Below are 24,308 nucleotides of genomic sequence, written 5' to 3'. Positions count from 1 at the left end.
CAAAAGACATGTAAAATTTAAATGAGAAAGATATGGATCAGATTATGTGTGATCACCATTTTGCAGGTGGACAATGCCATTGCTGTTCAGATAAAGGACAAACAGGTATCAGCAAAACTAATGAGGGTTAGGGATGCCAAACTGTTTGTCACAGCTTCCTTTTATATTTTGGAATCTTCATGAGATCCAATGTCTACAGGAATAAATGGTCTGAAATCTCAGTTTCCCCTGAGAAAAGAACATATATTTATTGGTGCCAAAGAAGAAAACAGCACTGGCTTTGAAAATCCACACAAAAATGTGAGTGTGTGTGTGTGTGTGTGTGTGTGTGTGTGTGTGAGAGAGAGAGAGAGAGAGAGAGAGAGAGAGAGAGAGAGAGAGATGCTGTCTCTCTTTTTTCTTAAGCTCCAGCTTAGCATTAAGTACCTCAATAAAACACTACCAAGCACATGGATGATATTCACCAACTAAGTTTGCTTGAGCATGGGAAGTGCTTCATAATATCTACATTAATCACACATACAGGTCCCAGCCTTGCATTTCTACTCTGATTTGCCTTAGTGATGGGTTGTAACCTGGGACTTTTAAGATGAAATAAACCCTTTTAATTTTAAGTCATTTCTTTATCCTGCTCTGAGAGTCATATTCATAGATGTAGTAATTCTTGGGAGTTGTAGTGAAACTGACTCTATTAATTCAAGTTATATGTTTTGGAGAAAATGAATGTTCCTATAATGGTTTTTACATGGTATCTAAATTCAGTTTCTATTTCTATGATAAACACCCTGACAAAAAAGCAACATTGAGAGGAAAAGTTTATTTAATCTCAGAAATCTCAGGTTATAGCCTATTACCGAGGGATGTCAGAGTAGGAAATCAAGGCAGGAACTGAAGCAGAGGCTGTAGAGGAATGCTGTTTTCTGGCTTGCTTCAACTACCTGCTCAGCTTACTCTCGTATATAACCTAAGTCTACCTGCCCAGGGGTGGCACTGTCCAGAATGGACTGGGCCTCCTTACATCAATCATTAATCAAGAAAATGCCCCCAGAGACATGTTCATAGGTCAGTCTGATGGAGGTAATTCCTCAATTAATATTCTTTCTTTCTAGCTAGCCCTTCTTTGTGTCAATATGCAAAAGCCAACCAGAAGACATAGACATTGAGTGGTAATAAAACCACCATTGAAAGAATCAAAGGACATTTTAGATCAGTGGACTCACAGACATCTTTTAAACCTCCAATCATCTGCTTAATCATCTGGCATCTGTCCATCATCCCGAAGGATGTTTAATGGATGAGAAAATGACAGAACATGTTCCAAGGACATGCCAAAAATTGGACATAAAGCAGTCAGGAGAGAGAGTCCCATGTCATAGTACAGAACATGATGAGTCCTCTTTTTCCAGTGGAGAGGTTTTATGCATGCATGTGTGCATGGATACATGTGTGTAGCGCATGCATGTGTTTGTGTGTGTGTGTGTGCTCATGTATGCATGTTGAATAGAATTGTAAGTTGAAGAAATTAATAATACATATTTAATTTTATAAATTATTTGGTTTCAAACAGGCTATAATCAAAGTCTTACAATCTCATGTTACCTGAGGGGAGATGTCTTGCTTGAGAAATCTCATATTATCCTAATAAACTTTGTATTAATTTTAAAATGCCATCAAGGCAGCACTTTCTAGAAGCCCTGGATCTGACTTTGGGCAAACACCCATTTCAAAGCAATAGCTAAACCAGAGATCGTTAGAAAAGTAACCAGAACTCTTAATTTGAAGCCCTTTTTTTATCCTGTTCTAGGAGTTATGTTCATGAACATTGTAGTTATTCTTAGGAGTTGTAGCGAAATCGACTCTATTAATTCAAGTTACATGTTTTGGAGAAAACAAATGTTCCTAGAAAAAAAGCAGCATGGCTTCTCTATAACTCTCAGGAACACTTCTCATTCCCTTTCTGCATGGTCTTTGTTGTATTCACATTCAGGGATGGACCACCCATGTGTGCAGCAGCAGCCCTTGTGGAGAAGTTAATGTTCACACCCTGAACATTCAGTTCTCTCAGTCTGAGACTGTCTAGGTCAGTTAATCCATCTGTTACCTTTCATACACCCCCCCCAGGAAATGGCCCCTGAATGCAAGGCTTTTACGTATTTTGATACTAGTCAGTTTTAAGAAAATAAACAGCTTTGGGGAAGACTGGGTGCATTTATTGGCTGCTTATTATATATTCATTATTCCTGAGTTAAATGCTTAATATAATATAAATAGTTCTCACTTGAGAGATTTATTTAGTCATTCCATCTCTTTAAAACTTCCTGAATTGATAATGCTTTCAGAAAATGATACAATATGGCAGATACAAGGAGTCCCAGGGACACAATAGTAATTAGTGTTCCTTACTTACAGAGGGGAGAATAAGTGGGCAAAGGGCCTTTTTCTATTAGTGACTATAACATTATTGCAGGCTATTCACTAGCTTCTATATGTAAATTTGGGACATGGTGGAGGGGTATACCTCCTCTGTATAGATGCAGCTCCTATTTTATAGCATAGTTGATGATAACAGTGACAGAGTCTGGATTTTAGCCCCCCCCCCATGTCTGGGCAAGCACACAAGCAGATGTGAGCAACCGTACCCAGAAGTACTAGTGACTGCAGCAGAAAGTAGTTGGACAGTAATCCAGAGCATTTTTTTTGATGTGGTTAGCTATTCCCTACATTCCCTATGTTGCTTAAGATAGCTTCTTTCTTTTGTTTAATACAAATTTGGAAACTAACTTGAGGATAATGTAATTCTAACTTCAACAGGTGTATTTTCTGTCTTATCTGTGGCAGAGGACTAAGAATTGCTTGTGAGTTTTTGTCTTCTTTTGTTTTGCTGTTGTTGGGGTTTTGGGTTTGTTGGTTTAGTTGGTTGGTTTGGTTGTTTGATTGTTTGGTTGTTTGGTGTTTTGAGACAGAGTTTCTCTTTTTAACAGCCCTAGCTCTCCTGGAATTCATTCTGTAGACCAGGCTGGTTTGAAATTCACAGAAATCTGCCTGCCTCTGCCTCCTGAGTGCTGGTATTAAAAACATGCACCCCAAGAGTGCATGTGTTTTATTGCATACACTCTTGACATTCTATGATGGGGCTGTCACTGCTTTCCCTATTATATAATTATAAGAAGACTCTGGTTCACAATCACTTTACAGATGTTTAGGTTCTACTGAAAATACACATGCTGAGACCAATAGCTCCTGTTATTTTAAAGTTTGTTCTTAATCAGTGTGTTACCAGTGTTAGTGCTAAGTTTACCATGGATTTTAATGACATCTTATTATACTAATCAATACACATTTGGGAAGTTTTAGATTTACTATTGTTGGTTTGTATTTTAAATGATCTCATTGCTTTCATTCTGATAATTATCTTACTTCCCATTCAGTTAATTGTTATAATGGGGTACTTTTCAAACTGGGAAATAAAAATTGGAGCATATGCTAAAGTTTTTTCCCCTGCTTATGTGGAAACTGTAGATAACTTTAGAACAGCTGAAATATAAGTTAAATATTCAGCACCTAATCATATAAAATATGGTTCCTCATTGTCCAGCCCTGGGCTATTATTACGTCCCCTTCAAGCACAGGCATTGTTTCAGCCATCAAACTGGGTACTGATGAGACAGTTTCCTTAGAAGTGCATAGTTTGGTAAAGAGGATGAGGACCACATCTCAGATCCATGAAAGACTTGTGGTCATTTTAAAGATGTTATCCTCCTCTTGCTCACTCAGTACAAAGAATAATATTAGTATCAATGGAAGTGTCAATTATTATTTCAGAGATGGCCCAACGGTGCCTCTTTCATTCTCTATTGTACAACTTTAGCAGTTTTAATATATTTTAGTATAATTTTTGTTTCATGTTTCTATTATCATATGGCTAATACTGCTGCAGTATTAGCCTGCCTTCATTGGCCTTCCTGACCACACATAGTAGGATACTTTTTTGTGTGCTTGTTTTGGTGGATTTTGAAATCACAGTCATTAGAACAGGGCAGGAGGATTTGTATTGGAAGTGTTCTGTCTTTTAGGTTGAGAGCATGTTTGTTCAAGCCAGTGAGACCTTGGCTTTCCTATGTACTCCCTCAGAATCAGTAACAGAGGATATTTTTTTTTATTCACAGCAATATTCTTACTCCTTAATGGTGAGTCACAATCTCTTTTTAGAACACAATATGGCAAGGTTCTACTTTCCGCTGATCTTCTCACATGTGGTGATATCACTTCCACAGTAGTGTCATATCCCTGGACCTAAATATGCAACTCAACTGAGTATAAAACCCAACACTTCCTCTTCTCACAGACTGTTATTCATTGTCTTGTTTTTAATCTGTGTTCTTTGACCTCTGAAGAATTTTTGTTTGTTTGTTTGCAAGTTTAAACATACTTTGGCAAAGTTGTTTGTTATAATATAAACCAACATTCTTGGGTACAAATGTAAGAGTAGTTAGTGTTTTAGCTAGCTATATCATATTAACAACTCATCATGGTTTATTCTGGTGGGAATTTCTCTTTTCAATATTTTGGTACATGAAGTGAAATAGACCTATGTAAGTTCTTTAATGATTCCTCAACAAATGAAATTTAACTGGCATCCCTCATACATATTCATACATATTCTGTAATTCCTCCCTTTGCAATGGTAAATTTGCATATTTGTTTATCTTCCTATAGCTTCTTTTCTGAAATATTGACTTTACAGAGCATATATTTACTCTTGATCACTATCACTCCCTTTCCCCTTTGTATTTACATACATATGCAAGGTTAGCATTATTAGTCAGTTCATATAACCTAACACATTTTAATGCTTTAAACGTTGATGATAACTACAGTACATTTATTTGTAGCTTTAGGCTTGAAATTTTATTTTCAAATCTGTGTTATCATTTAAAAGGATTTTTTACAAATGTAATGTTCATATTATTATATAAATTCTATGCAAAAGTCTGAGTACTACAATTACTTCTACCTGTATATTTTAGGAATGTTTTAAAACCTAAGATCTCTATATTGACATGCATAGTGTTTCTAAAAAAAAATGATCTCCAAATTTAGATAGTGGATATAGATCTAGGTCAGCTAATCTAAAAATTTCAAACTGGAACATGCATAAAAATAAGACTAGAATATAAAAAAGTAAGAAAATATTCTTTGCATTCTCACAAGAACTAAAAGAAAATGCATGCTCTACAAACAGGAAAGAAATGTTGGGAATTCTTTCTCTGTTCAACCAGCAGATGTCATGTTTGGGTGTCAGTGCCCAAAACTGTATTCCTGTCATGACTATGTGTGTATTACAAATGAAAGAGAATAAATATAGAGTATCAAGGAAGACATTTCATGTGTGTTTTTAAAAACAATAGAATATCTATAAACATGACAGCATTTATTACCAACAAATACTATTTATGTACCATGTATATCTTACTTCCTCTTTAATCCTTAGATAGCATAATTATTCAATTAAAAGGAAGTATTATCAAACTTTATTTTTAAATCAAAATTAAGATCTTACTATGTCTTATTATTTGTTTGTATCATTATTATTTTCGCACACCATTGATATTTCTGCTCTAACTCAGCATTCCTTCATCTGTCATATGAGCTATTCAGTTATCTCAGAAATGTTCTGACAAACTGCTCCAGGAAAATTATAAGCAATTCAATTTATTCATAGAATGATTTCACTTTTAGTTAGTCACAAAGTAACATCATAATACCATAACAATTGTCATAAATTGAGCAGATTAAAACAATAAAATCTATTCTCACTGAATACTATGGTCAGAAGTCCAAGATGAGTATGAAAACAAGCCAAGGCCAACACCAAGACAAAATTAATTCTGGGTTTCACAGGACAATTAAAAAGAACCTACATACACTACTGATGTTAGGACTTTAATACATGTTACCAGAATTCAGAGATTTAATGCACTTTCTCTAATTTTACTAGCAAATTGAAGAACATTGCATTCCTCTCATATGTAAACACCAAGGAAGTTCTTCTGGGTAATGAATATTTTGCTTAATGTTTCCAGTTTCACTAATTTGTTGTGGGACTGGAGCTTGATAAAAGTATTTCATATTGATTCTTCCAAGTTTCAAAGCTTTAAATCTTATCTTTTAGACATACTGACCAAAGGAAGCCCAAACACAAGTTTTCTTTTTATCAGCCCCCCACAAAAGAAGTTGATCATGCATCTCCTACTACACCTCTTTGATGATACTTTTCATCATTTTTTTTTTCACTTTTCTTTCTCTTCTGTGCTTACTCTCTCAAATTTGATAGCTCTTATCTTCTCATTGTTTTTAGCCATGGATTGTATCAGTTCTCAGAACTTAATTTTCTTTTCTCAGCATTCGATCTCTTCAGTAATCCCCTCATTCTTGGCACTCTAATTTCTATGAGTATGCCTTAGGCTGGCAAGACCATACCTCCAATTCTTACTGCTCCCTTATTCCAGTCTTGTTAAACCCTACTACATACTTGATATGTCAAATTTATCACTCAAGTTGTTTAAAAACTTATCTTCCTGAATATCTCTCCAAAAATCCAATTTTTCAATAGCTCTCTGTTTCTGCTGGTAGAAATTTCATTCTCACGGTTGCCTAGCCCATAACTTTGACTTTGTCCTTGACTCTCCTTTTCTCATCCTGCCAGCCAAGTCAACCCTTCATGTATCTATTCTCAAAACCAAGCAGGAAAAGACTTTGACTTTAATAATAAGACTTTTCAGGTAGAAGAGTTCCTTATGGAAGATGGAACATAAAGTCATAAGGCCAAGAGAACAGTGCATTCGTTAAAGGTCTGATGTGTCCGCAGTCACACTGAGTCACTTTCTGCTTCCAGGAAAGGCCTATGCCCCAGAGTTCTATTATGACACCTACAACCCTGTGTGGCAAAACCGACACCGCGTGTATTCCTACAGTCTGCAGTGGACACAGATGAATCCTGATGCAGTGGATCGGATTGTTGCATACCGCTTGGGTATTCGGCAGGTAAGAAGTTTAGTACCTGTCTTGATTTGCTTTTGTTTTCTTTCTTGTTATCTCTTGTTGAGACTTTGATGTTGTCATTTTTATTCATATTTTCAATGTACTACAGAATTTTTTTAATTTCTAAATTCTATTTTATTTTACGACAATATTGCTTCACAGAAACTGCTCAGAATTAATTACAAATCTTTAAAATTAATCTATGCATTTTCTATTATTGCAGTAAACCTATTAAAGTAATATCCTCTGATCCCATTGAAGGGATCTATCTCTAGATGTGTTCAAGAAATTATATTGTACAAAAGGAATTTAGAAGGGTCTTGTGTATACTTGATTGTATGAATTCATTGCCCTAGTCCTAAGATGCTTTGTATATTTTTACTTGAGGGTTCAAGCTATATACAGAATGTTTTAAAAGTTAGTATGCCTGAAGAATATAAATAATTTAGAAAATTAAAGAGTAATAAAGTAAATTATTCTAATTTAGATGAAGATTATGAATTGTGTTAAAAAATTTATATATTCTTTTACACAAACACTGTGAAACTCAATGCTTGTTTATATCACTGACAATTTTGAAATTATATAGAGGTCTTCAACTTGTTTCATGTTAGAGAAATATTTTCTGTGTGAATGTTTCTACATGGCAAAATATTTTGAAACAAAATTTGAATCACATATAGATTTGTAGTACATGATCCAATTCCTTAACAAAAATCACAGAATGAAAATCTGAGTTGGGACAATAACAGAAAAAAAATTGCTTTGGAGATCAACTGCTTAAGGCGTGTATTAGTTAGGATTCCTTCTATTGCTGTGAAGGGACACCATGACCATGGCAGTTCTTATAAAGAAAACATTTAATTGGAGTGGCTCACTGACAGTTTCCGAGGTTCAGTCTATTAGCATCATGGCAGAGAGCATGGTAGTATGAAGGCAGACATGGGCTGGAGCTGAGAGTCCCACATCTTTCAGTTAACAGGAAGTTTGGGCCAAAGAGAGCTCAAAGCCCACCCCCACAGTGAACCACTCCCTCCCACAAGGCTGCACCTCCTATTAGTGCCACTCCCTTTTGGGGTCATTTTCTTTCCAACTAAAATCCCTATCAACCTATCCAGCGGTTACCATAAAACTCTTCATTTTATCTTGTTCACATCATTTATAAGAAAATATCTAGTAATGCAAGGATCAATGTAAGATTCATTATACATTAAATATTCTTGTACCAGGCTTTTTCCTTTGGGCCACCAACCAGCTCCCAAATCATGACATGGACACTTATTATTAGTTTGTAATGCTTGACCTTAGCTTCGCTCTTTTCTGGCCAGTTCTTTTAACTTACATTAACCTGTTTCTCTTTACCTACCTTTTCCTCAGGGCTTTTTACATTTCCTTCCTTCTGTTTATCTTACTGCCACTGCTTCTCGTGTCTCCCTGGCTGGCTGGCGGCTGCCTGTCTTCTTGCCCCTGGTGTGCCCCTCTCTTTCACCCTCAATCTCTTCTTCTTTCATTCTTGGTCTCAATCCTCAATTCATCCTCCTACTTATTCTCTCTGCCTGCCAGCCCTGCCTATCCCTCTCTGCCTTATTGGCTGTCCAGCTCTTTATTAGACCAATCAGGTGCCTTAGGCAGGAAAGGTAAAAACAGATGCAACACATCTTTACATAATTAAACAAATGCAGCATAAATAAATGTAGCGCGCCTTTGCATGGTTAAAGTAATATTCTGCAGCATAAACAACTGTAACACTTCTTTATAAAGTTAAAATAATATTCTACAGCATAGTCTCATCAACATTGGGTTTAATCTCAGAAACGTAAAGTCATGCAAACACAGCGGCATTTGGTCGACACAGCATTCTTATCTAGGTTATCACAGTTCAGTGATCAGCTGATCCCAGCCCGGTCAGGACCTGTCTCTTTCAGTATCATCACATTTACAGGGGCAGCTGGGTATTCCCAGGTCCATTTCAAAATAGTGTCCTGCTTCTTCCAATTGTGTGCTTTTCCTTAATGAGGTTGATTGTAGCTGAAGGTTTTTTGTGCTCGCCTGGCACCAAGGACCCCATAGCCACTTATAAAATAATCACTCAGAAGCTTATATTAATTAAAACTGTTTGGCCATTAGCTCATTGACTAGGTAGGCCTTACTTTTAACTTACATTTAATACTACCTTACATTTAAACTAACCCATAATTTTTATTTATGTTTAGCCACGTGGCTTGGTACCTTTTCTCAGTTTTACCTTCACATCTTGCTTCCTCTTTGTCTGGCTGGCGACTCCTGACTCTTCCCAGCATTCTCTTCTCTGCTTGCCCCACCTATACTTCCTGTCTGGCTACTGGCCAATCAGCACTTTATTTATTAACCAATCAGAGCAACACATTCACAGCATACAGAGTGATATCTATAACAGTTGATAAACACAAGACATTTCAGACTATCATATCTTTTCCCCTCAGCTGACAGAGTTACCATTTCTATAGCCTTGCTTTCTAAACAATTACATTTATTTATTTATTTGGTATGTATGTGCAGAAATGCTCACACAGGAGACTGTATGCAGAGGTCAGAGAACAGCTTGCAAAAGTCATTTCTTTCATTCTGCCTTGTGGGTACAGGAGGTCAAACTCAAGTTGCCAGGCTTGGAGGCAAGCACCTTTACCTACTAAACCATCTCACAGGTCCCTTTCTATATTCTTAACATAGTTCTTAGTTAAAAGTATTTTCTCTTAGAAGCATCTTAGACCATTTTGTTTTTCACACCTCCTTGTCTTTTTATTTCAAGTCCTTACACATTGTTTAAACGTTCATATTCATGTCTTACTATATTCTCATATACAAATGTGTACATTTAAACATACAGACCTAAAAACAAATGGTTATTTGCAAGAATAAATTTACTTTTGGTATCCTTCCCTGCTTTATTTCAGAGAGCTATTGTTTTGTTGTTGTTTCAATGTATGTGGGTGTTTTGCCTGCATGTGTGTCTGTATACCATGCCTGAATCTGGTGCCCACAGAGGCCAAAAGAGAGTGCCAGATCCCTTGTAACTGGAGCTATAGAAGGTAATGAGCTGCTATGCAGGTCCTGAGGCTCTAACCCAAGTCCTCTGGAAGAGCAGTCAGCGCTCTTAACCACTGGGTCTTCTGTTCAGCCACACAAATGTATTTCCAATGTTAAAGTCAGAACTTTATCTTCAGTTTCTGACTGCATTTATATTTTCTTAGAGCAATTAGGTAAATTCCCATTACACTTGGGGGGGGGGGGCTTCCTTCTTAAGTCAGTGGGATTTACCCAGTTCTCCTCATCCTTTTCTCTTGTCTCAAAACTTGTGTTCCCACCTAATGTTCCTGTTACATATGCAAGTCAGAATCCTTTCCTATAAACAAAAGTTGAAAAGAAACCTAGCTACCAACAAACGTTTTCCTATATTCAGACAAATGGAGAAATGTTCAGAAGAGAGGTTTGGGTCCATTTTCTTCATACTCATTGTAAGAGCCTGTTCTACAGTAGGATTGTTGCTGGAATGGCTATGTGTTTTTCCCAGTGACACTGTCTCCCTTTAAAATGTGCTTTTCTGAAATGAATGTATCCACAGAATCCGTGCTGGTATGTTTCTTGATCCCAGTTCTGGAATAACCACCCAACATACTGGGACGTACATTTCCTCATCACTTCACTGTTCCTTTCCCAAAGTTCATTAAACAGTGTTCTATTCTGCTTCTATTCCAAGATCATTCAAATACGATATGTGTATATAAATTTCCCTTTCATATACCTTTGAGAATAATGAATTCTATACACCTCTAGCTTCCAAGTCTAGACAGCCTCGCCTCATCATTTTTAGTTATATAACCCTGAGCATGTGTCTGAACTCATCCAAGTCTGAGATCTGCCCAGGAAATTGAACATAACAATATCTTCCAGTGATCCGGACCAGGTCTCCACTTATCGACAGTTCAAGTGCTGATGCACAGAGCACTCCTGGCAAATCTTTGTAGGCATTCTTGTACTAATTGGCAAGTTGCTATAAGTTTTTTCCAGAGCTCACGGTAGCTTACATTTTTGTGCTGTATTTTACTAGGCATGCCAAAATACCCCATGCCTCAGTATGATTCCCAGCCAGGCTTTTAAAATAAACTAATATGCAGACATTTTCTCATTGTGCTTTTCTTATTTTTATTTCAACCCCATTATCTCTCCCCTGTGAGATCCATTTTGCTGGTTCACATTTGTCTCATCCACTTTGACTCCTGTTAAAGCATTCTTGATCAACTCAGTCTGCACTGCTAATACACAAGGCAGTACTGCTGCAGCGAATCATATTTCTACCGAGTGACATCCGAACAGCAAATCATTTTCCCTGCACTGTTTTGAATCTGTTGCTTTATCATATCACTATTTTTCTGGCCTTATTTGTTACTAGAATTCTAGAATTTTCTTTATATTTATAAATAAAGTTGTTTTTCTTTTGGGTTTTTTGTTGTTTTTTTGTTTGTTTGTTTGTTTTTTGTTTTTGTTTTTTTTTTTTTGACACAGAATCTCTCTACATAGCCTTGGCTGTTCTGAAACTGACAATAAAGATCAGGCTGGCCTTGAACTCACAGAGAGCCACCTGCCTCTTCCTCCCAGTGTGCTGAGATTAAAAGTGTGTGCCAACATGCATGACCTAAAAATAAACAGTCTATTCCTGTTGTGATTACTATGATACTTTGTCTTAAGTGATAATTTTACTCAAATATTACACCTTGCTGTGGAAGAAACACAATGGTTCTTTTGAGGCTGTCTCAATATAGAATCATGTTCTTATGATCTCAGCCAGTGTGAACAGACAGGTGGTGTTTGTGAGGACAAGAATATGTACATACATTTCTTTTCTCACTGCCCTGTTCATTACATCCAGGTCTCATGAATAGCCTACATGCTGAACACTCTCATCAAGCAACATCACCCTTGAAGTTCCACTTATGGGCAGAATTATAACATAACACAAAGCATTTCATAGTCAATGAAATTCATGCAGTGCTTTTCTCCAAACCTTTTCTCTTCAATTATAGATAAAAATGGTTACTATAAATGATGTTTATATCCATATTATCTCAGAAATGTAGGCTCATTTTCTGGTTCATATGAAATAGCATACTAACATTTTATTAGGACAAAATCCCATTATTTTGAAAAATTTACACTTGAAATTTTATCTGATTAACACTTTCATGAAGAATTTGTGCTATGTGTTAGTGACTTTTCCAGTTAACTCCCTCGGTGCCAGACGACAGCTCACATTTTAGGGCAATCCTATTGACTCATCTTCCCAAATTTCATAATTACAACAATGAATCTTTATGTCTAAACATAGTAAATGTACCTTGAATTATTTTGAAGTAAACATATTAGAAGTGTATCCTCAGCAATTTTACCTTTGAAAAATCATGTGAAAAATCCATCTGTGGCTGGAGAGAAGGCTCAGTGGTTAATTTAATAACACTGCTGCTCTTCCAGAGGACCCTGGTTTGATTCTCAGAATCCACATAGCTGCTCACAACTCTCTGTAACTTTAGTTCCAGGCCATTTGACACCTTCTTCTGGCTTCTGAGGGCACCAAATGTGCAGAGTATACAAAAATACATGTAGGCAAATCAGTAATACAGAATGAATAAATAAAATAAAAATAAAAAGGAAAATATTTTAAAAGCATTTAAGTATATTAAAATACATAATGTAGTTGAATAAAATATCCTTAATGATAAGTGCAATTAATATAACCCAATAAAAATTTTTAAAAAACAAAATAAAATATAAATTTCCCTTAGGAATTAGTGTTCATGTATTCTTAATGAGATCACCTTTCCAGAAAGTGTATATTAATTTATGTTTAAAGTGTGAAAATTTTTGCAATCATTTACATTTCTATCTATCAAGTTCATTTATGTAACTGATTCATCTATGACCTACTAAGGTATACCTTAAGCCTTGTTTTATGATTTTAAAGTGGCATTATTTTAGGTCACATTATTATTTTAAGATTATGCTTCTAAATAATATCTTCTATCCATGAAATATATACTCTATAAAATATGACATATTTCCCTGCGAACAATAGAGGCTGAATAATACAATAATTTGTGTATTGGGTAGAAATTGAAGGAGTCCATTCTTTGAGTATCAAATACAGTTATACAGATTTAACTTGGTTTTTAATTCAGAAAACTTTAGAAATACTATTAGCTCTTCTTAAATTAACTATAATTACAAAATCATAGTTCTGTTGTTAGCAAACAGCTGGAAGACATTGCCAAACTGAACCAAGAATTCTGTTCAGCTCTTCACTGAGGTATTAGCTGACTCTTTCCATTAAAGTCTGTGATCTGTTATTAAATATGATTTAAAATAAACATCTCAAATCTTGAGATTCAGTTAATCATTTACTTTGTTTACAAAACATCTCAGTGAGTCTGGGAAAAACACCCAAAACTGAGAACCTGCCTAAGGAACTTTGAGAAGACCAAATATGAGAAGCCAATCAACTAACTTTTGAAACAGTGTTTTCCCAGGATCTTCATGTCTTTATCCATACTTTGGGGGCTCAACAAAGCAACTGCTTAATCTCCTCACACAGCTACAAGACTCCAATTACTTGCTTTGTTTGTTACTCCAGAGGAAAGAGAAGAAGTTATTTAAATGTCTGCTTTCTTTGATATCAAAAGAATCAAGGATAAAGGAGAGCTCATGCTAAGTTATCTGAATATAGCAACAACATAAACATCATTGGAGTCCATTAGAAACTCATGCAATAACAGTTACTACTCCTAAAGAAGTTTCACATTTTGTACAGTTTCTTTTAAATTCTCATGTGGTGTGACTTTTGACTGTCATCTTTAGGAAGATGGGTCATTTTTTTTCCCAAACAAAATAACTTTTGAGTCTGTTCTTGTCTTTTTAAGTCATAATATATTAAAATTGCTGTAATTATCTTATTCATTTGCTCATCTACTCAGTCAATATAACTTCGAGTAAATTAATCATACAGTAGTTTCCAAAAGTTAAAAAATGAAATATTATCCCCAGTGCATAGAAAAATATGTACTGTAATAGTAATATATAAACCATATCCTGGTTAGGTTTGTTCTTATTTGACACAGCTTAGAGAATACACTTCCATCAGATTGGTTTATAATAATCTATATGGTATTTTCTTGATTGATGGCTGAAGTGGGGAAACCTACCCACTCTGGGCAGTGCATTCCTGGATAGGTAGTCCTGGGGTACTTAAGAAACCAAACTGAGCATGAAAGAGGAGCAAGCTAGCAATCAGTATTTCTCCATGGTTCTGCTTCAATTCTGGCCTCCAGGTTCCTGTCCTGACTTCTGACTTCTGTTCTTGATAGATTGTAAGCTGTAAGATGAAATAAAAGCTTTCTTCCCAGAGTTGCTTTTGGCAATATTTAATCTTAGCAATAGAAAGCAAGCTACAACATATAGATTTGGGGACAGATGGGACAATCAGTTTGTCAGTTAAAACACAATTGCCACAATAGAACCATTATTAGTTCAACAAGCTTAGTCCTGTCTTTTCTGTTTTTAAAGGAATTTTATTTCTACTACATGCATATGTGTATCTGTGTGTAGAAATGTTCATATAAATACAGGTGCCTGTCGAAGCCAGACGGTGGTATTGGTTCACTAAAGCTGAGTTATAGGCAGTTGTTAACCACCCACATGGGAACAGGAATTTGAACTCGGCATGAGCAGTGTGTGCTCTTCAGCAGAGCCATCTTTTAAGCCCTTAGCCATATTTTTCTTTTAACACAAAAATCACTAATAATCACTGATCAAAAACAGTAGCATATATATGTGTACATATATATGTTATAGTTAATTATGAGATGAATTTACTACACATTTTAAATTATTCTTGGTATATGTTAATAGCATGGTGATTCAGTGACTATGTTTTTCTCATCAGGTTAAGCATTTAAAAAGTGATTTTTATTAATCAATTCTTTGCTAATCCCTGTTCTCTAAGTATTGATTATTAGAGTATTCTCTATTAAATATAGTTTTGAATTTATTTTATATATGCATGTATATGAATGAGATAATTAAAATTAATTGTTGCTAAGTATCTACTTTAACGTATTTTCTGAAGAAGTAAGTAGATGGATTTGAAAAACATGCAGTTGGTTTGTTAGAATGAATGACATTTTCACACTTCAGTAACTAATATGAAGAAGTCTGTGTCTATGGGACAGTCAACAGATGCTAAGAGAGAATGGCAGATGGAATCAAAGTACCACTGGGATCATCAATGTGCTTGATTTAAGCCATTTAAGATTGTTATTGAGAAAGACAGAGAATTCAAAGCAATTCAAGTGAGTTATTTCATGCACACCCAGGTAATTCTGTGGATATTTGTCAAATAATCCAGGTTCTTGAAAGCATGAATAAAATGACATTTTTTATGAATTGATCTGAATATATTATACAGATCATAAATTCTATGTTTTTTGTTTTGTTTGTTCGTTTGTTTGTTTGTTTGTTTGTTTGTTTTGAGATAGGGTATCTCTGTGTAGTTTGGGTGCCTGTCCTGGATCTCACTCTGTAGACCAGACTGGCCTTGAACTCACAGAGATCAGCCTGGCTCTGCCTCCTGAGTGCTGGGATTAAAGGCGTGTGGCACACTGCCTGTCAGTTTTTGTTTTGAAGACAGGCTGGCCTCTAATTCATTGTGTAACCAAAACTGACCTGAACTGAACAAGATGTCTCTAGTGCTATGAGTTGGGATTATAGGCACCTCCCTTCCTGGCTGGTGGCTTCCTTACCAGACTCAACTGTAAGTAGTTTTTTGTTTGTTGTTTGTTTTTGGTCTTTTGAGACAGGGTTTCTCTGTGTAGATTTGGAACTTGTCCTGGGACTCGCTCTGCAGACCAGGCTGACCTCAAACTCACAGAGATCCACCTGGCTCTGCCTCCCAAGTGTTGGGATTAAAGGCATGTGACACTGCTGCCTGGCTAACATAAATCCTATTTTATAATATTATAAATTGTCTATTTTATAATAGACAGAGGCCACCAATTTTTGAGGTACGTAATAAGAATTTAAATTGGAGTTTTGATGGCAAAGACAAAGATACAAATAATTAACTAAACATTGAACTTGATCAGACTTGAGTATTGTTTGAGTTCTCAGGAAATGTGTTGAAAAAGACAGTGTTGTGTATATTCTCCATCATTCACTCAAACTTCTTAGTACCTGTTCTTGAAACCATCACCTATAGACATGAGAGAGAGAGAGAGAGCCTGAAACAGAGTGAAGTGAGGGAAGGACTAAATGAACCTCACAGTTCTGCAAAACAAACAAACAAATAAGTAAACATATACCCAGGCCAATTGGTAAAAGTGAAGGTAACATTGTTTTCCAATAAAGAACGCTGCATCTTTCTGCCTTATTCCCATAAATACCAACCCCCATTTCAGCAGTGTGACCACAGGGATTACAGATGTACCACATCTGTATTCATCTGGCTTCATGTGGAACCAAGGATTCAGCCTCAAGTCTGCACAATTGGGGGTTAAGTGCCTTGTGCACTGAGCTCAACCCACTATGTGTATTGCACCCAAAATTTCAAAGGCTACAAAATAATAAAACTTCAAATATCAATTGCTAAAATCAAGTGTTTTACTTAGAAGATTAAGATGTTGATTGGCAGTAAAATGGTTATGCGTGAATTTAAAATTTTCCCCAACCAATGGATTTTAAAACTAATAAAATGACTTGAGTTATCCTGACCATCTATATGATCAATATGTTACTAAAGAAGACTGACTGACATACACATTTGCTTGAAAGAAAGAGGATTAGTTAAATGTGTAAACCTCTAATATATCATAACTTGAAGCAGTAGTACGTGGTTAGTATGGACTCCAATACTTTTGTTGTTTTCTTTTGTTTTGTTTTTGGAGACAGGGTTTCTCTGTGTAGCCTTGGTTGTCCAGGAACTCATTCTGTAGATCAGGCTCACCTGGAACTCAGAGATCCACCTGCTTCTGCCTCCAGAGTGCTGGGGTTAAAGGTGTGCGCCACCACCATCCTGCTGGATTTCAGTACCCTAATCTTTGTCAAAGAAAGTGTCCAATAGCCTGAGAAATGACCATTCTCATAGGAATAAAAGTACAAAGCTCAGCCGGGCGTGGTGGCGCACGCCTTTAATCCCAGCACTTGGGAGGCAGAGGCAGGCGGATCTTTGTGAGTTCGAGGCCAGCCTGGGCTACCAAGTGAGCTCCAGGAAAGGCGCAAAGCTACACAGAGAAACCCTGTCTCGAAAAAACCAAAAAAAAAAAAAAAAAAAAAAAAGTACAAAGCTCATTAGAAAATAGGTATCCATTTACCTGCTTTTAAGAAAAAATAAACCAGCCGGGCGGTGGTGGCGCACGCCTTTAATCCCAGCACTCGGGAGGCAGAGGCAGGCGGATCTCTGTGAGTTCAAGGCCAGCCTGGGCTACCAAGTGAGTTCCAGGAAAGGCACAAAGCTACACAGAGAAACCCTGTCTCGAAAAACAAAAACAAAAAACAAAAACAAAAAAAACAAAAAAACAAACAAAAAAAAAGAAAAAAATAAACCATAAGGAGTGTGATGGTCAAACTAATAGCTGCTATATGTTCTCAGGTTTTCACACTGTGTGAGCTGCTTGTTTGAATACAAGTTCATCTCCAAATGTGTATTTTATTTATGGTACCTGTTTATACTCTTAATACACTGTTCAGCAGAAGTGGCTTTCAAGCTGCAATGCCCCCAGATTATCTCTAGCCTTTGTTAAGCTGACTGCTTAATTCACTAGACCTGGGTTGGACATTTATATTCCTAACAACCTCTAGCATATTGGGGAAACAGCTAGTTGGGGCCATAGTGGGAAACATGTTATTTGGTCATGCTACCCTAAGAAGACTGAACCCATTTTTGCCCTTTTTTTATAGACATTCTTTTATGATGCCAGGAATATAAAATTTATCTTAACCACAGCATTGAGTATACCTTGTCAAAACCCTTTGTGTGGAATAAATGAATTTCAGTTTGCCTGTTAATTCGATGGCTTTCATTCTTTTCTTCTCTCTGTGGAGTTGGAGTTAGGGTACTAGGCTGCATACATGCTTAGCAAGTTCTATACAGCAGAGCTGCACCCTAGTCCATGATTTCTACTTTATTACCAGATAGACTAATTTACTTATTATAATTGAAATTGTGCTTCTGAGATCATTGCCAGATTGATGAAGTTATCATGTTTTAGAATTCACCAGATAGTCTGAGAACTAATCCTATTATAAACACTTTCTTTAGTTATGGCCAAGGTATACACAGTTCCTTGGGATGATATCTGTAAGGGCAATGTATTTATTCATTGATATATTCATTTGCATGCATTTATAGCATGTATGTATATGTAAGGGCTTGTGTGAATGCACATGTATTTGTGAAGCATGCATGTGGTGCTAGAGTTCAACATGAAGTGTGTTCCTCGATTGTCCTTCATCTTGTTTTCTGAGACTGCCTGTCTCCCTTGCCTAGGGCTCACCAACGAACTATGCTGGCTTGCCAGCAGGCTCCAAGTACCTGCCTGTCCCCACCTTGTCAGCACTGGGATTCCAGATGGGCTGATGGGTTGGACTTTGGGGGGGGTGGTTGTTTCAAATCAGCTCATCGTCTTGCTTGTCAAACATTCTACTGGTAGCCATTTTCCTGGCCTCCTGAGTCTACTCTTTATAAGAAATCTATTAATTATCACACGTTATTTAATTGTGGCTCTGTGAACTAAGATTTTCATTTGGTTGAGACCTGATGACTGGCCATCGCCTCCCTCAGTAATGTGGCCATTGGAACAGCGAGTGAAAAGCTTCCAACACATGAAAGTGACTACAGCTCTCAGGTTGTGACTTTCTTATATTAAAAGAAGAGTAAGAATTGTGAAAGCTGTTTTAATTGGTTATCAATCTCACTAATTTTTAAGGTTTTAACTCTAGATTATAATTAACTTAGCTTCATCATCTTCAGTTATGTTTCTTGGTTTGATAAGCTATTCTAAATTTGAAGTCAGTATTTTATGCAAGTAATACAAAAAACTTTGGACAGTTAAAATATTTTCCTAAAATGGTCAGTGTAACAGAGCTTTCAAATAAGAGCTGTTGGCTATGGTCCCCTAAAAATGATTGCAGAATTCCAGCTGCTGTAGAATTACTCCACAATGGATTGCTGCCTCATGCTTCTCCTCTTTGATTTTAGAAGTTCATACAAGCACAAAAGAAATAATAGAGGAGATTGGAGAGACTTTAGTGTACTTCAAATTTTAGAAATCATTTCAGAACAGTACAAGGAGTTGGATAGAAATTTGAGGGTAGCATTTGAATAACATAGGCAATATCTTTTCAATAGCTAGTCTTAATGCATTTGTATCATTCTGACACTAGTCCAAATTATTTACATATGCTCCATGTTTCAGCTCTTAACCCAATAAGGTGTATGAAGCTGCTAGTTCTACTCTATATGTGAAGCACCAAAGGTGTAAATAGCTCATTTCAGAATCACACACACAAAAAAGATGTACCAGGGATTGGAATACAAGCCATTTGACTGTAGAAACTTACAAATAAGGCTCATTTAAGTACTGTCTCAATTTGGACACTTTTCTTATTTTATTCTGTTGTTTGCTCTTGTTGTTTTGTTTCATTTTTATTTTTTGAGAATTTCACACATGAGTACAATGCATTTTGATCATACCCTTTCTTGTAGAGCTCCTTTCATTCCCCCAATATGCCTCTGCTAAATCCAAATTATCTTATTTTTATTGATAATTATATATATTAAATATATAGCTTACTGAACCCAGTTAGTGTTGTCCATATGCATATTAGTATCAGGATAATCACTGGGGTATGGGCAAAGTTATTCCCTGATGAAATTTTCTACCATTTTTTAAAGGTAAGATTTACTTGCTATAATGGTTTTAATTTAAGTTATATATATATATATATATATATATATATATATATATTTATAAATAAAGACTTTGCTCCAATTTTATATTTAAAATATATTGTATCTTTGAATATATTAATTATTACATACTATATTTTCATTCTTTTAATTTCTGATCCATGTGTGAGTACATGTGTTTTTCTCACTCACCATGTGATGCTTTGTGTAACATTGTAATGCTCTGGTTACATCCTCCTCATTTTGTTACCATATAAACCATTTAATTATGGGAACCATTAGAAGAGCATGTTTTACTTTTTGCAAATCTAGAAAGTGGTTTAAGGCACTAGCTCTTGTTGCAAGAAAGTTAAAAGCATGAAGATGTAGATTAGCAAACAGACCATAGTAGCTGAATAATAGGTGCTATAATCAATTTGGTGATGAGTTCACATAGGGGCCACTGGAGGGTGACCTGAGAGAGTCTGGGAAAGTCAGGAATGCTATCAGAGAGCACTAGCAGTCTCAGATGAGTAAAGCCCACATGCTGTATTCACAGTCATTGCAGCACCTTGAAAACAAGAGTTTAGTGACATTATATTCCTAATACAGGAGATAATGGAAGGTTGACAGAGGAGAGAGAAAGATCATGGAGGGCCATGTGAACTCTAACAAAAATAGTTTGACCTTGGGACGTGGAAGGCAAAACACAGACAAGTCAAGTGATCACTGTTGGGATATCAAATTCATATAATAGAATGAATGAAAGCAGCATTTTTTGTTTGTTTTTAAACTTGAAGCGAAATACAACCATTACAACAGGGAGGCTTCGGTGAGTACCTGGGAGAAATATTCAGGGCAAAATCTGTAAGATCTGGTGAGTGACCAGAGTTTGAGAGAGAGGAGGAGTAACACCGAGCCAGAATGAAGACAGTATTCACTGCTTACATGCTTGCAAAAGCTTTCAATGCAATCTGGTGATTTCCATATTAAAATATATAGTTTAAAATGGTTGTTTGAAGAAGAAAATGAACCATTTTGGAGCTGTGTATTAGGCAAATGTTTAATAGAACATTTTTAAGGATATGTGAGATGATAAAATTTGAGAACAAAATCTGGAGAAAGTTTTATGTCTTGATATAAAATAATGAAATGTACACATATATCCATGAAATTGTTTTATGTTACATTCTAATGGTGATAGAACAAAATATCTCTTTCAGAAATCCATGTTTTTGGAAACGACACAGTAAAAATTCATGGGTAGCTTCCTTAGATTTAATAAATAGCTTCTGTACTTAGAAAAGTGATTTGGAATATAAATGCATTTTCCACTAAAAGGTACTACAATGGTAACTGTAAAAGTTCTTTAAAATCACATCATGAAAGCATTTTTAAAAGAATAAGTCTACATTCAAAGTAATTTTAATTTTCTTAAATTATCTCTACTGTAAGTTGTGTATTCTCTTGTCTTCAAACTTCAAGTTATCTTGAGCCAACAGCGTCTTTCCACATAACATAAAATGTCCCTTACAATATCAGATATGATTGGAGGGAGCTTGCAGAAACATGCACCAGTCCATCAATCCTCCATTTTGACAGGGCATGTAACACTTCTGTGGATCATTCTGTGACTAGGCCAGGTTCCATGGTGTTACAGTCAAAAGGACAGAGAAGACCAGTTGATTCCAAGCTACGTCTTTCTGGCTAAAAATATGTGATCAATTATAATAATATCATTTGATATTCTATGGCAAGTATAGTCTCAGTAAGATCTACATTTTCATCTAGATATTTAATTTTGTAGCTGTTCTGTGTATTTCAAATAGTGCAGGTATATATAAGGAGTTCAAAGGAAATCAAGAGAATTTATGAGTGACTGAGTTAATAAATTATTAGATAAATATCTTGGTCAACAGATGATCCAGGCAATACAGCAATGAAGCATGGCACATGCTCCTTTTATCCTGTTAACAATTTAACAACGGCACAATGTTTTTGATGCTTTTGTAGGTAGATGTTATATACCATGAGGCATGTAGGAAAGAACGGAACCAGATAAGAAGCACATCCATGATTTCCCAAGTCTTACCGTTTGGTAGATAGCAAACCAAAATGACTAGAAGAAACAGAAACACATTAACGCTAATAATTTTAGAAATGTGTAGCAAATAGAGCCAAGGTCCAAGGAAAAACATCTTTTCATCCCGTATCCAGAGTGGAGATGGAGGAGGCAGCAAGGACTGGGCTTTGTGTTTCCTACAGATCCATTTTTTGTCGTTGGTTTTTACTCTTTTTAATCTTACTGTAATTATATTCACATGTATGAGTATATTTTGTGTGTGTTATGTCCACATGACTGGTTGCAGGTCCCAGAGATATGAAAGACTGTGAGCCCCCAAACCCAGGATTTGTGAATTGAACGCAGGTCCTTTGCAAGAACAGTGTGCATTCTTAACAGATGAGCTTTCTGTCCAGCACCTGTATTCTCATTGTTTGATTATAGTTGTTAAACACTATTGAATGGAAAGGAAGATTCCTGTTTGCACTCATGAGTTCTGGGTAAAAGTGATCAGTACTTTCTCCATGTTTGGTTGCCGTTTTCTTCTTAGAATTAACCCGAGATAAACTGAAGGACCTAAAATTCAAAGGCTGCACACATCATTCTCAATTCAGTCTAAATGTAAGGAAAAAAATCTCAGAAATGAAAACTAGCTTAGGTTCTCATATTATCTACCTTGAGATTATGGCATTATATGTAAATCTATAGTAATTTATAGATAATTTTCACAGGGAAAACCACCAACTCATAGATATTTGTGAGACTCTAAGATTCTGATCATGAAGACAAGATCTCTGATGTTAAAGGGATGAGGACTCCTAAATACTTCAACCATAACTTTTACATAGGATAGTCAGTGACCTCAAACAGTTCCAAAATATGTTCAGGAACAGGTGACAAAATCATCAAATTTCACCAGCAGAAGCTTTCTTTGTTACATATAAAACCAAGAAACCCTACACCCTCTGCATCCTCCACTGCCCCCCCCCACCGTAAGATGCTGTGTATAGTTTAAATCTCTTCTAAAAATATATATAGTTTCTAAAATCCTAGATGAAAGGTTTATCCTGGTGTGATCAGACTCCAGACAGCCTGGGAATTGAACCCGGGTCGTCTGGAACATCAGTCAGTGCTCTTAACCACTGAGCCAGAACTTACCCTGTTGGAGGAGGGGCGGAGGGTGGGGAAGGTGGAGGGTAGTGGGAGGAGGAATGAAAGGGAGATCTGTGGTTGGTATGTAAAATGAATAAAAAAAATTTACTGTTCTGGATAGTTTGTTCACATTTTATAATAAGCACCAATAATAATTAATAGCTATTTTGATTTTATTGTTGAAGTGACAGTAGCATGTCAATAACTATTGGTTGTTTGTGGATCCTGTGTCAGTGTAAAACGGGGATCCTGGAGCCGTCCCTACTGCCTTTATTCATGCGTGTACAAACAAGAAGGCAAAAGCGGTAACAATGTACAAATAGTGAGTACATATGGTATGAGCTCTCCTCACAGGTGGAATGATGAATTACTGCTGGATCTAAAAGAGAACGCATTAACATAGAGTAATAATCTCTTGTCATTTCTAGTTTTGCTAACAAGATCTTTGGTTGTTCATGACCTGGCATTGGCAGGGCTCAGTTTGTCTGTCTTCAATGGTTCATTGAGCCATTATGAAATGCTTGTTCTGTTTACTCATGAAAATGAAAGCCAATTATTATTACATGCTTATTAGTTATTTTACAAGAAATAGTAAGCTTTACATTTTTTGAGATATTTCAAAACCATAAAGTTAAAAGTACATAGCAAGTATTAAGTAATGAGTAATAAAAATTGTTGAAGAAGAGCTGGCTCCACTGTAAGAGAATGCCATTTAGGTAATCATTTTTCATCTGTACAGAGAAATGAATGAGGTTCTCTTGAAAGCAGAAAATTTGTTCATCTTTCCTTAGCTTCTTTCTTCCTACCTGCCTGATCCATAGGACAATGTCTGGTTCCAGGTGACTTAAATGTACAAGGTGATTACCAACTTGTTCAATGTCACTCTTTACCATAAACATCAATCAATTACTGAAATATTTTTAATATTTCAGGACTTTAATATGCCATCATCTTAAATTAAGAGAATTTCAGGAATTTGGTCAATGTAATAATTTTTTTTTTTACTTTTTAAATAATTTAACCTATTCAGCTCAGCATTATTATAAATCCCATGATGTATATGTGTTTACTCCCATTATCTATAAC

At 36.0% G+C, this 24,308-nt stretch overlaps 1 protein-coding gene across 1 annotated transcript in view; it reads left to right on the top strand.

Annotated features, from left to right (window-relative positions):
* The window catches only part of Mdga2 (MAM domain containing glycosylphosphatidylinositol anchor 2), a 779,363-nt gene that overhangs the window by 690,375 nt on the left and 64,680 nt on the right, over nt 1-24,308 (top strand). The window contains exon 10 of the mRNA XM_028859113.2: nt 6,896-7,044. Coding sequence (XP_028714946.1) covers nt 6,896-7,044 — 149 coding nt within the window. The remainder of the gene's footprint in view (nt 1-6,895; nt 7,045-24,308) is intronic.

This window comes from Peromyscus leucopus, chromosome 14, assembly GCF_004664715.2.
Source record: "Peromyscus leucopus breed LL Stock chromosome 14, UCI_PerLeu_2.1, whole genome shotgun sequence".
NCBI classification, from domain to species: domain Eukaryota; kingdom Metazoa; phylum Chordata; class Mammalia; order Rodentia; family Cricetidae; genus Peromyscus; species Peromyscus leucopus.
This window is presented reverse-complemented; position numbering and strand designations above follow the sequence as displayed.